A 12,472-nucleotide genomic window follows, 5' to 3' on the forward strand; every position below is an offset into this window, starting at 1 on the left:
AACTTCAAGATGTATTTTAGTGCTGGAAACATTATTTACAAAAGCATGTTAATCTTTCTGACTTGCACTTTTATTAATCTGGCAACGATTATACAATTATATCTTTCCATTATCATGATATCTATTTCCTTTAACTAATTGCGCTTCTGCATTGGCTCCCGGCTACTGCTTTGTTGAGGGAGACACAAGACAAAAGCTAAAATTCACATCACCCATTCCTGGACATCAATCAAGAAGTCAGCCAGAGTTTTAATCAAAACGCAAGATGAATCAGAAAGGGCTCCATCCCTCTTCCAGAATCCATCAACAACAAACAATCGAGGGAGAGTTATATGACATAAACTATATACCTGCAGCCTCAAAGCCAGTTGATCACGGCATATAGCTCAGAGTTTCTTGATATGCACCTAAGATTATCCGAAACTCCAGCATCAAAAGCCCTGTTAGAGCACAATCTGAAGACGGTTTTGTGTAAGCCTGATGGCTCAAGTCTCGATAAAAAAGAAAAAATAATCACAGAATTTGTACCCGGGCGATCTCCCTCAAGCCCCCAAAAGCTCGAAAATGCTTCCTCAACTTGTCAAAACTCAGAAGGAACAGACTAATTCCAAGGTGGTGACTTAAGGTGGGTTGCTCATGAGACCTGTGGAGCCTCATATGTTCTCCAGCACACAAAGCAAAGAAGCCGGACCAGGGCTCTCATTTCCTGTCAGCAAGATGATTCTGGAAGGACTACATTCTTTTTCTCTAAATCCATCATGAGTAACCAGGCAACAATAAATAATCGATGGAGAACTATGTGCACCAGTCAGCCATTCAAGATCAAAAGACATGTTATAATTCTTTGTGAGGAGGACAACAAACCAATGAATCATGAACTCTGCAAAACTGAAATCAAAGATGCTGCAGAACTTTGAGATCCTCCAAAACTCGGAAAATGCCACAATTTTATTTATAAAAAAAAAAAGAAGGGGCTGACTACCCGCAGACAAAAAGTTGTATTCTATCACACAATGGGCTGACTACCCGCAGACAAAAAGTTGTATTTTATCACAAAACGGGCTGACTACCCGCAGACAAAAGTTGTATTTTATCACACAATGGGCTGACTACCCGCAGACAAAAAGTTGAATTCTATCACAACAATGGGCCGACTACCCGCAGACAAAAAGTTGCATTCTATCACAAAACGGGCCGACCACCCGCAGACAAAAAGTTGTATTTTATCACACAATGGGCTAACTACCCGCAGACAAAAAGTTGAATTCTATCACAACAATGGGCCGACTACCCGCAGACAAAAAGTTGCATTCTATCACAAAACGGGCCGACCACCCGCAGACAAAAAGTTGTATTCTATCACAAAATGGGCTGACTACCGGTAGACAAAAAGTTGAATTATATCACAAAAATGGGCTCATCACCGTAGACAACAAATTATTATTTTATCTCAAAACAAGCTGGCGCAAACAACAATTCGCAACTTTATTAGAAAACGGGATCGCATCCGTCACCATTCACTGGGGGACACCAAATTAAAAAAAAAAAAAATTCACATGATTTAAGTAATTGTTGGCGGATCTCAACCCGTCAACAATGACTGGGGGCAAAGGTATAACACAGACAAATAATTCCTATTAAATACACGTAATTGCAAAAAATTACACGAGTGGAAGACAAATACAATCTAGGGTATGGAAAGTGATGACAACAAACAAAAACATTTATGCAAATGAGACAAAATCTATTCTTCTAAAGACACAACACAACATAATACATGATGGAATACATCTTGTTGCATCTGATAACGGGGAACTTCAATCCCAGCACAACACACAACGAAATACACCTCGCTACTATTAGATAGTATGGGATCCTCAACCCCCATACACAAACATGTCATATAACTGAATACACCCCGTTACCCGGACCCAACACTCACCAAAGTCTAGACATGAATAGAAGGCAAGTACATCAAAACATTCCATCAGTATATTATACTCCTCCAACTTACTGAAGTAAGTTAAAGGAGTGGGGGGCAATTATAGTACCCGCCTTCTCCACATCACAATATACTCTTTATATACATGGTATATCATTTACTTTTACATTATGTACATTTCACAATATGTACTATATAAGAAAGGAGACAGGAGAAAGAACGCAATCCATAAGTTGTAGTACCCCGCCTCCACCAGTTTAAATTGTTTATGGATCTTGTACTCAAAATTCAGATCCAAGGCACCAATATTCAAACATGACTAGATGATAAAAACGTCCAAGCACTCCCTCAGAATCTTATACTCATCCAACTCACTAAAGTAATTCAAAGAAGCAGGGGGGGCAATGATAGTACCCGTTATCACAGACATCTGCTAATAGCCATCTAAACAATGGATCACAGGAACCATGCCCATCATAACGTGTGAGTGCACGTGCCTGCCAACAAGGAAGGGCATGTTATAACAAGTATCAGTATCTAATTTAAACAAACGTGAGTCACTAAACATCAACATACACACCAGTCTGACCAGTCTGGATAAACATAATATTTGTGCTTCACTATTGTAAGAATTACACAGAATAAAGATGGCATCGCATTCGTCGAAAGAGTGACTCATGTTATTGATCACAAGGCAAGCGTAGAGGCTATAAAGATGAAGTAGTGTAAGAAGTGAAGAGCGAGACCCCCACTTAAATAGGCCGGTGAAGAGTTGGTCACAATAAAAAAAGAAAAATATGTAATGAAGTTCAACAGAAAAACTCGGAACTAGTCCACCCCTCACATATATACTTCCCCGCGTTAACCAGAAGGCCAACACGAAGAAGCAGGGGGGCAATGATAAGGAACCTCCTAAACAGCGGGTAATCAACACTGAAGACTTGACTTCCCCGTTGACACCTTTACCCGGAATGTTATCGTTAGCCTCAGGACGGGATCGATCATGTCATATAATCCACCCCGGAGACCAGATTAAACCCGTCAACTCTGTCACCCATCTGGCGACCCGCTGTCCGAGGCCTTGAAGCGGACATCGAGCCCGTCATCTCCTCCCAGCCGGGTGACACGACAAAGATCACGTGATGCCTTGCGGGAGCCGCGTTCATCCTTGCAGGTATAAATAGGGGAAGCAAGAGAGTGATCTGGTAAGCCTAAATTTCTAGTCTAATTCTCTTCTCTTAGAAAACCAAGACTGATTGTCACGCCGGAGGCGCGAATCGGACAACGGCGCGAATAGGACAACACCACCGATCGAGCGTTGTTTTGCAGGAACACTACCCTAGCAGGTGCACCACACGACGAGAAGAAGAAGAACAGCAAAGAGACACCCGGGAGTTACAAAAATGGCCTTATCACTACTGCTCATACAAGGTCATAACAGTTCAAAATAAACCACCGACGTTCTCAACAAGTTAAGATCAAATGTTTCGCCTCTCGTAAGGGAGAGGTGAGGCAAAATATGGGACCAATGTTTTTAATAAATGCGTTCTAAATTAGTTGTTATATTAACTTTTATATGATTTTAATTTGTGAGAGATATATCATTATTATTTATTTTAATCTTTTTATAAAATTAAATCGAGAATAAATTTAACAAAATTAGAATATATAAAATTATTACAAAATTAGAAAATATTTTATGATATAGATTTAGATGGTGATGCAATTAATTAGTATATATAAATTTATTTCAGATAATCGTGCAGTCGTTTTAATATTATCTTTTTGAAATTCTCATGTGTTTTATTTCAATTTTAATTTTCATCATATTAATAATTCAAAAATATGCTAGATATTTCAAAAATTATACCAAATTTTATGTGCATATTCTGTCTGTATCACTTTCACTAATAATGAAAATTTATGTATACGCCGAAATCAATCTAATATATTAAATAGAATACTTTTGAGAATCATGTTAGGTTACATAGTATTGTTCTGAGACGTGATTATTCAACTATTTTTTTCTCAAGTAATGATTATTCAACTATTTAAAATAAAAAGAGGTAAATTGTGTCATATTCATAAACATAATCAAATTTATGTTTATCTTAAATTGTTACTAATATTCAATGTGCTTCAAAAATAATCATTTTGAGGGTAATAAATTTCGAATTTATTTCAGTATATTGCATTACAAACCCGTCTGATTAGAGGCGGTGGATTAAACATGTAGTAGCTGCTAATTACAGGTACGAAAATAATAAGTAGCCTGTCACTTGGTAATTTTGCACAATTGTACTCCGAAACATTGTTTTGATGCATTCAGAAGAGACATAATTTGCCTTTTCTAACCACCGCGATTCCACAAGGTATGTCGCTGGTCTCTCACCACCGACAGTTTGAAGGGTCATGCTACTTAGCTGCTGCTTCTTCGTTTTCATCTTTCTGTTTTAAAATCCGGTAACAAGTATTTTCATTAAATTAATCGAGGGAACTCAGACCGACAAATATATTTAGATCGGAAGTCCAGGTTGTGAGATATTTTTTTTTTTTTTTGAAAATGAGAATGAATCTCAACAATATGAAACAGCAGTTCACCGTGATAATTCTTTCATTCAAGAAAGCTTATTATCTAACCGTCGGACATGCAAGATGACCGGGGAAATTTAGACAATAAAACTTTAATGTCCGAAAAGAAAAACCCGTCTTCTTCCAAGAATCCTGAGAATAGAAGAAAGAAAACAAGAATAATATAAGTCGACATATATAACACATTATATATATTATAAAAATAAAAGATAATATATCCAATAATTAATTAATATTAAAATCACGTGTATATTGCATGAGATGATCAAAAATTCCCACAATTATGATAACTCATAATTGAGACAATTAAGCTCTTAATTAAAGTACAATTAATAAAATATTAACGCCCTTAATTAAGACACAATTAACGTCCTCAATTAAGGCCAATTAACACCTCAAATAAGGCACATTTAACTCCATCAATTATGGAGCACAAATTACACCCTCAATAAAGAGGCACAATTAACGCCTTCATTAAGGCACAGTGAAGCGCCTTCCTTTTTGAAACCGGATCGCATGCTGATCCCGGAACTACCGTCGCCGTCGTCACCCTCGGCCACCAAAATGGTATATATATTTAAATGCATTCATTTACAAGATTCAAAATTCAAATAACCCATAAATAGTACAAATATATTTAAATGCATTCATTTATAAGATTCAAAATTTGAATCTTTTAATTAATCTTCTAATTACTACATAAAAGTTCAAATTAAAGTATGAAGAGAAAATTCAAATTTTAAAACCAAATAAATTAAAATAGTCAACTTGCCATTCACAAAAACTAAAATTAAGACCTACATTTACTACTATTAAAATCAAATAAATTCCAAGTTTTCAAATCTAAACTAAAATCATGCAACAAAATAAGTCAATCAGAATAATCTAATATCAAAACACGCGCTAATTAAGCACCGTTACACCACCTCCACCGTCACCGTGCAAGAACCGGAAAAACACAAACATTCATCATGGACACTAGCGAAAACTAAAAATCGAAAATGCGAATCCAAAACTCAAAAATGTAACTAATCATATGATATAAAAATGATTACAAATACCCAATCTCCTCCGAATCAGGCAAAATAGATCAAGAAATGACAAAATATGATACAAAACAACACATACACTAATAGATTCAAGCACACCACACCATTATACTTAATCATGAAAATTATGAACCACACCATAATAATATATACTATGAATCCATAAATAATCACATAACCATAATCATGAAGTATAATGTATTGGAAAGATCGCACCTCGTCGAAAAGACTAAAAGCTTTCTGAAACTCGACAATCTTAACCCGGGTCCTTACTTGATTTGCCGAATTCAGCTATGACCAGCGGCTTCTTCAGAATGGTCTTGGCGTCCGTATGATGGCTTCGCATCCATCTCCCCATGAAGGCCATTTGCGCAGCTTCATTTTGGTTGGCCAGCCATATATCAGGGTAGGCGTGTATGGTGGCGAAGTCGATTTCTTTGATCAGATGGTTGCTGATGTAATCAGTCCCAACTTGATAGCCCGGATTGAATTGTTTCTTCTCAGGCATCGTGTCCCCGTAGAAGCCTTCCATGCCGATCGTCAACAGGTGCTTCTTGTCGATCGATTTCACGAGACTTGCCATTTCTTGAACCCATCCATTTACGGTTCTGCCAGAGTAATCCACATCGCAACGGGGTTCGTTCATGAGCTCCCACGCCATGATTGTAGAATCATCCTTGTTGCTTTCTGTGCTTTTGTCTTTATGTTCACCGATGAGTATATTATTTGATATCACATCATCTCATCTCTTTGTTAGAACATACACCTCTATTCTGGAGATTGATTACCTCTGATGAATGATCCAATCCGAGATTTGAATCATACAATCCGATAATTATTAAAATGTGTGGTAATTTTAATGTTCATATTAGTGATTGTTGCTAGTCGTCGGGTGTGGTAAACTTCGTAAATAAGTGATCATCCGATCTAAGTAGGTATGTCGAAGTTTTACAGGTTGTGAGATATTTAAGATATCTTAAGAACGTTTAGTATTCGATTAATTACAACAACCTTTTTTTTTTTTGCCCACGCTTATAGCAATCTATTTAACAGGATCATGAATCTCGTTTACCAAATATAATCAATATAAAATAATTGACTATAATTTTTCTAAAAGAATGAGCAAATTTCAAATGTTAAAAAAAAAATAAAGTAAATCACCCCCACGAAAGCCGAATCATCATATAGGGTCGCTCTCAAGAGAAAACCAGTCTTTAGAATAGAACCATAGAACCACTAAGGTTCTGCTGCAGAACCCTAAATTTTAAATAGATTTTTAAGATCTAAATTTAAATACATGTTTTTTTTCATGTATTTATCGTTGTGTGTTCAAAAATAATTTTAAATACATTTTTTTTGCATGTGAAGTTCTGTTGCAGAACTCTAACTAATACTTAAGTTCTGTTGCAGAACCCTACCTAATTTTAGAAATAAAGTAATGGTTGTATGATTCTCTATCAAATGGTTCACTCTTGATCATGAGACTCGTCATATGGTTATCCGTTTGTTAGCCATATATTTGCATCCGTGTGTTTATGATTATGCTAACAATCCGCAGGAATATGCCCTTTTAAGATCATAGTAACACGAATAAAAATATTAGAAAAAAGGGTTAGATCTGAAAGTTGGGTATGGAGTGAGATATTAGAATGTTGGGTGGGGTTGGCCTAAGCTCAAGAACATGGGGGTCGAGGTCCCATCTATGACCAGTGGCCAGCTACTGAAAGCAGTGTTTTAACAAAAACTCATGTATTGAATTATTAACAGTCTGTTTTCTTTTGTCCCTTTCCTCTCCAAATCTAGATTAAGACAACGAAACTCACTCTCATCATTCATACTACCATAAATTCATTATCGAACAAAAAGCACATGATGATAACTAAATTACAAACGTTGGGGAATTGACTCAAAAACTACCAGGAGCCTCTCAACCGTTTTAATTTTACAATATCCGTTTCGTGCAGATATTATGTTCAATATGTAATTACCATAACCACACAAATATATACTAGTATTATGTACTTTATCAGAAATTTTTGATCTCTTAAACACCGTCGAGAATTGGAGTAACATATTATTTTCTAAGACTGAACTAAGTATGTATCTGTGCAAGTGTTTGATGGTGATGAGTTGGTGTCTTGGTGTGGTGAGGAAAGAAGATTCCACTTATCGGCGAACCTTGAGGATTACTTGATTCCATCTATCCATGCTCTTCAATTGAGCGTGACAAGTTGGATACTCATGCGTTATGTTTGTTTTGCAATTTGCATGGTTAGTTATCACTTATCAGCCGTAACCAAAAGTAGCCTCTTCCTTCAATCCGCTACATTTCTCCAGCCTAAACATCAGTTGTTGAAAATTTTGTCAAACTTCGATATCAGATAAAACTAATTGCTGATAATTAACTTGTTAATTATCCCGTGTCGTGTATTTCTGCTGTAATTGCACGATAAACACAAATTAGCACTTTTCTATATTATTTCCGCGTACGTAATTTATCGATCGAGAGTTTGTTCACAGCTGCAGGGTTCCATATGATTAATGATGGGCTATATGTACGTACTATGCTGAGTATGCTCGACCAAATATTAAAACGCCATGAATAGAATATAAAGATCTACAGCTAAGCTACGTGCACGAAATCTGATGTATTATTTCCTACTCCCTCCGTCCCACAATACATGTCTCTTTTGAAAAAATTACGCATATTAAGAAAGCATTGATTAGATAAAATTTTCTCACCTCTACCCCTAATAAATGCATGAATGTAGACTCTTATTCAACCTCCATTAATTGTTATACAACTTTCAAGAAGGGTAATTTTGAAATATTTGCAATATATTTGCATTGGAAACTAAAAGTAGACATGTATTGTGGGACAAAAAATTTTTCCAAAAGAGACATGTATTGTGGGACGGAGGGAGTATATCGGTTTGTCTAGTGTGTGCCCATGGGCATATGCTAAGCGCGGAAATTTTTGTATTTGGGAGATTTTGATTGGTGTGGTTGGTGTATTTGCAGGGGGTCCACCATTATCAAGAGAGAGAAGCCAATCAAAATCTTTCAAACACAAAATTTTCCGTGCTTAGCATGTGCCCATGGGCACACCATAGAAAAACCGTTCCTATATTTAAGAATCTTATCTCGTTCCACAAGCAGAAACATGTCACGCATCTAAGACATTTTGGAATAAAAACACCACATTGTAAAAGAAAATGATAAAAGAACATATTCCTGAAGAAAACTAGTTGCATTAGGTAAATGCTTTATTAAAGGTTGAATCTTTGGTTCTTTTGTTTTTTTTTTCCTTTTCTTGGGAGAACCTTTCATGTATCTCGCTGCATATATATTTTGCAGTTTTACTCAAAAATAAAACGGACTCTAGACTCTGAAGATCTAAAAAAAAATGATCGAGCAAAGATTAAGGGAGTGTTTGGCTCACAAAATTAAATACTTTTTTTTATCATAAGTTTGTTATCTGCTTGGGTGCAGAAGTCCACGTGACTTTTTTAACGATTTAAATTAAGAATCCAGGTTAAGAAGTGTGGTTCTCCGTCAACTTATTTTTTTTTAAGTCTCCACTACCTTGTCAATAAACTAGCATTTGATGTATTAAATTTATATATTTAAATAAATTAATGTGAGTTAAATTTCATATATTAAATTTATACTTATATAAATTAATTTTTATTGAAGAATATTAACTTACAATATAAATTATTAAACATCCTACTAACTTATAAGTCAAATTATCCAAACACTTATAATATTTTTACCACTTATCACTTATAATTCACTTATTAACCTTAACCTACAAGTAATTTTTTTTTTTTAAATTTGGCCAAACATTCTCTAAGTTAAGAGTGTTTGGGCTCAAAATCCGGAAAATTGTGCTTTTGCCTAATAAAAAATGTTATTGTTGAGAAGAGATAGGTTGAAATGCCTTTCACTATTTATATGATTATTTGTATCTGTTTTTGAAAGAAATATTGAAAAGATGATTTAGAAATTATAAAAATATGTGAATAGGTTTTCGTACTCCAAATTATCCATATAATCGCTTGTTATAATATAGTATAAATTTTGGAGGAAGACCTATTATGAATTTGGGGTAAGTCCATAACCGCGAATGACATGGAATATATTTATGTTTTTGTATAGATAATTCTCCAAAATTATACTATCCCATCACACTCATTTTATTATAGTCATTTTGTTTAAAATTACAAATATTCCTTTATTTTTTTTAATTACGAATACAGGACAAACTTATAAATATATGACATTTCAATATTATATCCTCGGATATTGCACGCACTTTTTTCCGCGATGTGAGTACTCATGGATTATTTCTAATGGCATGGAGAAATTCAATTGAATAATTAAATAAAAATAGTAAGAATATTATATTTCTTAAGAGTTAAATAAAAATGCACTTCATCTATTAACAAGTTCAAATTCGACTTCCGGGAGTGAGTTCATACCGATTATATGTCAAAAAAATAATTCTTTGGACATATAATTAATTAAAGCCTATGAAATGTCTACAATGTGCTTTATTCTTTTTATATATAACTAGTGAATAAAGCCGCGTTTCGCGGCGGCGTTATGAATTTATTATAAATTTAGATAAAAAAATTGTTATACCTATTTTCTTGTCAAACATAATACTAACAGAAAATTTATTATTATTTTGATAAAAAATAATTTGGGCCGCCCTCCCCTCAAACACAATACTAATAAAGGATCTTTTTTATAAATTTTGATACGAAATAATATTATAATTGCATAAAAATTATTTTGAATCGTGTTTCCGTTAAACATATCATTAATAAAAAAATATTATAATTAATATAAAAATTTGTTTAAGTGTCCCTTTTGTCGAACACAATACTAATAAAAAAATTGTTTGACCCGCCCTCCTATCAAGGACAATATTAATCAATAATTATTATAATTATGATAAAATTAAATATATTTATATAGATAAAAATTAGTTTGAGCCGCTCACTTGTCGAACACAATGCTAATAACAAAACATTATAATATAGATATTAGTTGGTGTCGCCCTACCGTCAAACACAATACTAATAAAAATTATGATAAAGTTAAAGATTATAATTGGATAAAAATTATTTTAAGTTGTGGTCTGTTTGAATAAAAAAGATATTATAACTTAGATAAAAAAATTATTTTAGCTGTTTTCCCGTCAAACATAATATTAATTGGAAATTTATTATTATTTAGATAAAAATTAATTTGGGCCATAAAAATTATTTTAAGTTGTGGTATGTTTGAATAAAAAAGATATTATAACTTAGATAAAAAAATTATTTTAGCTGTTTTCCCGTCAAACATAATACTAATTGGAAATTTATTATTATTTAGATTAAAATTAATTTGGGCCGCCCTCCCCTGAAATACAATACTAATTAAGAATCATTTACATTATGACAAAATTATAATTACAATTGGATAGATATATCCAATTTCATAGATTTTAGCTATTATATTTTTCTTTAAGATTTTTATTTCTTAATTATTTAGAATTATCTTTTTTTTTTTAAGATTCCTATTTCTTCACTGCTTAGAATTTCATAGATTTTAGCTATTATATTTTTTTTTAAGATTCTTATTTCTTAACTGTTTAGAATTATATCTCTTTTCTTTTAAGATTCCTATACCAGTTAGAAGTCTTTTAATAGATTCTAGAGTATTACCTTTAGAATTCGATAAGAAAAGAATTTTATTATTTTTAGAATTCTTGAACATGATTTTTTGAATTATAACTATAATTTTTCTCCGAAATTTAAGAAAAATCAGAAGACTGAATCGAGGAATTCTAGAGGCGCCTAGATTCTAGAGTATTACCTTTAGAATCCGATAAGAAAAGAATTGTATTATCTTTAGAATTCTTGAACATGATTTTTTGAATTATAACTATATTTTCTCTCCAAAATTTAAGAAAAATCAGAAGACTGAATCGAGGAATTTTAGAAGCGCCCGCATCCTCTTTTATATATATATCAACTAGTGAAAAAAGCCGCGCTTCGCGGCGGCGGCGTCATGATTTTTTTTTAAAAATTCTGATATGAACTAATATTATAATAGCATAAAAATTCTTTTGAATCATATTCCCGTTAAACATATGACTAATAAAAAAATATTATAATTAGTATAAAAATTTGCTTATGTGGCCCTCATTTAATGTTCTATCAAACTATCAAGAATCTTTGGATGTATGATATATTAAGGTGTATTATTGTAAAAATTTGTTTGCTTTATAAAAGCCGTTTGATATAAGGTGTGATTACTTCGCGGCGGCGTGTAATATCTATTTATAACTTATGATATAGAATAATATATGAAACTTGTAATATTAAAGATTATAATTTGATAAAAATTATTTTGAACCGTGCTCCTGTTTTAACAAAAAAGATATATTATAACATAGATAAAAAAATTATTTTAGCCACTTTCCCGTCAAACAAAATACTAATAGAAAAATTATTATTATCTGGATAAAAAATAGATTGGGCCGCCTCCCGTTCCCGTCAAACACAATACTAATAGAAAAATTATTATTATTTAGATAAAAATTAGTTTGGGCCGCCTCCCGTGCCCGTCAAACACAATACTAATCAAGAATCATTTTGATTATCATAAAATCAATATATGATTAGGTTAAAATTTTATTTTCAATTTGAAATTTAATTAAAAAAATTATAAGACTAAATTCAATAATTCTAGACACGCCGAGTTAATAAATTTTATGATTCGAACTACTATTTAGACTCTTAAACACAGTTTTGATTACGGACCTAGTATTAAATTATTCTTCAATATATATTATCGAAAATAAAATTTTATAATATAAAATTCAACTACA

The 12,472-nt window shown here is 33.0% G+C and overlaps 1 protein-coding gene across 1 annotated transcript; it reads right to left on the reverse strand.

The window, feature by feature from the left end:
• Positions 1-5,839: 5,839 nt before the first annotated feature.
• Positions 5,840-6,244, reverse strand: LOC108212136 (mannan endo-1,4-beta-mannosidase 5-like). The gene has a single exon (XM_064089762.1). The coding sequence runs from the start codon at positions 6,242-6,244 to the stop codon at positions 5,840-5,842; it is 405 nt and encodes a 134-aa protein (XP_063945832.1).
• Between the last annotated feature and the right edge of the window lie 6,228 nt (positions 6,245-12,472).

The sequence above is a fragment of the Daucus carota genome, chromosome 3 (genome assembly GCF_001625215.2).
Source record: "Daucus carota subsp. sativus chromosome 3, DH1 v3.0, whole genome shotgun sequence".
Lineage (NCBI taxonomy): Eukaryota > Viridiplantae > Streptophyta > Magnoliopsida > Apiales > Apiaceae > Daucus > Daucus carota.

Excerpts from the sequence above, each read along its gene's own strand:
- LOC108212136 (XM_064089762.1), bottom strand. The coding sequence starts at position 6,244 with ATGGCGTGGGAGCTCATGAACGAACCCCGTTGCGATGTGGATTACTCT.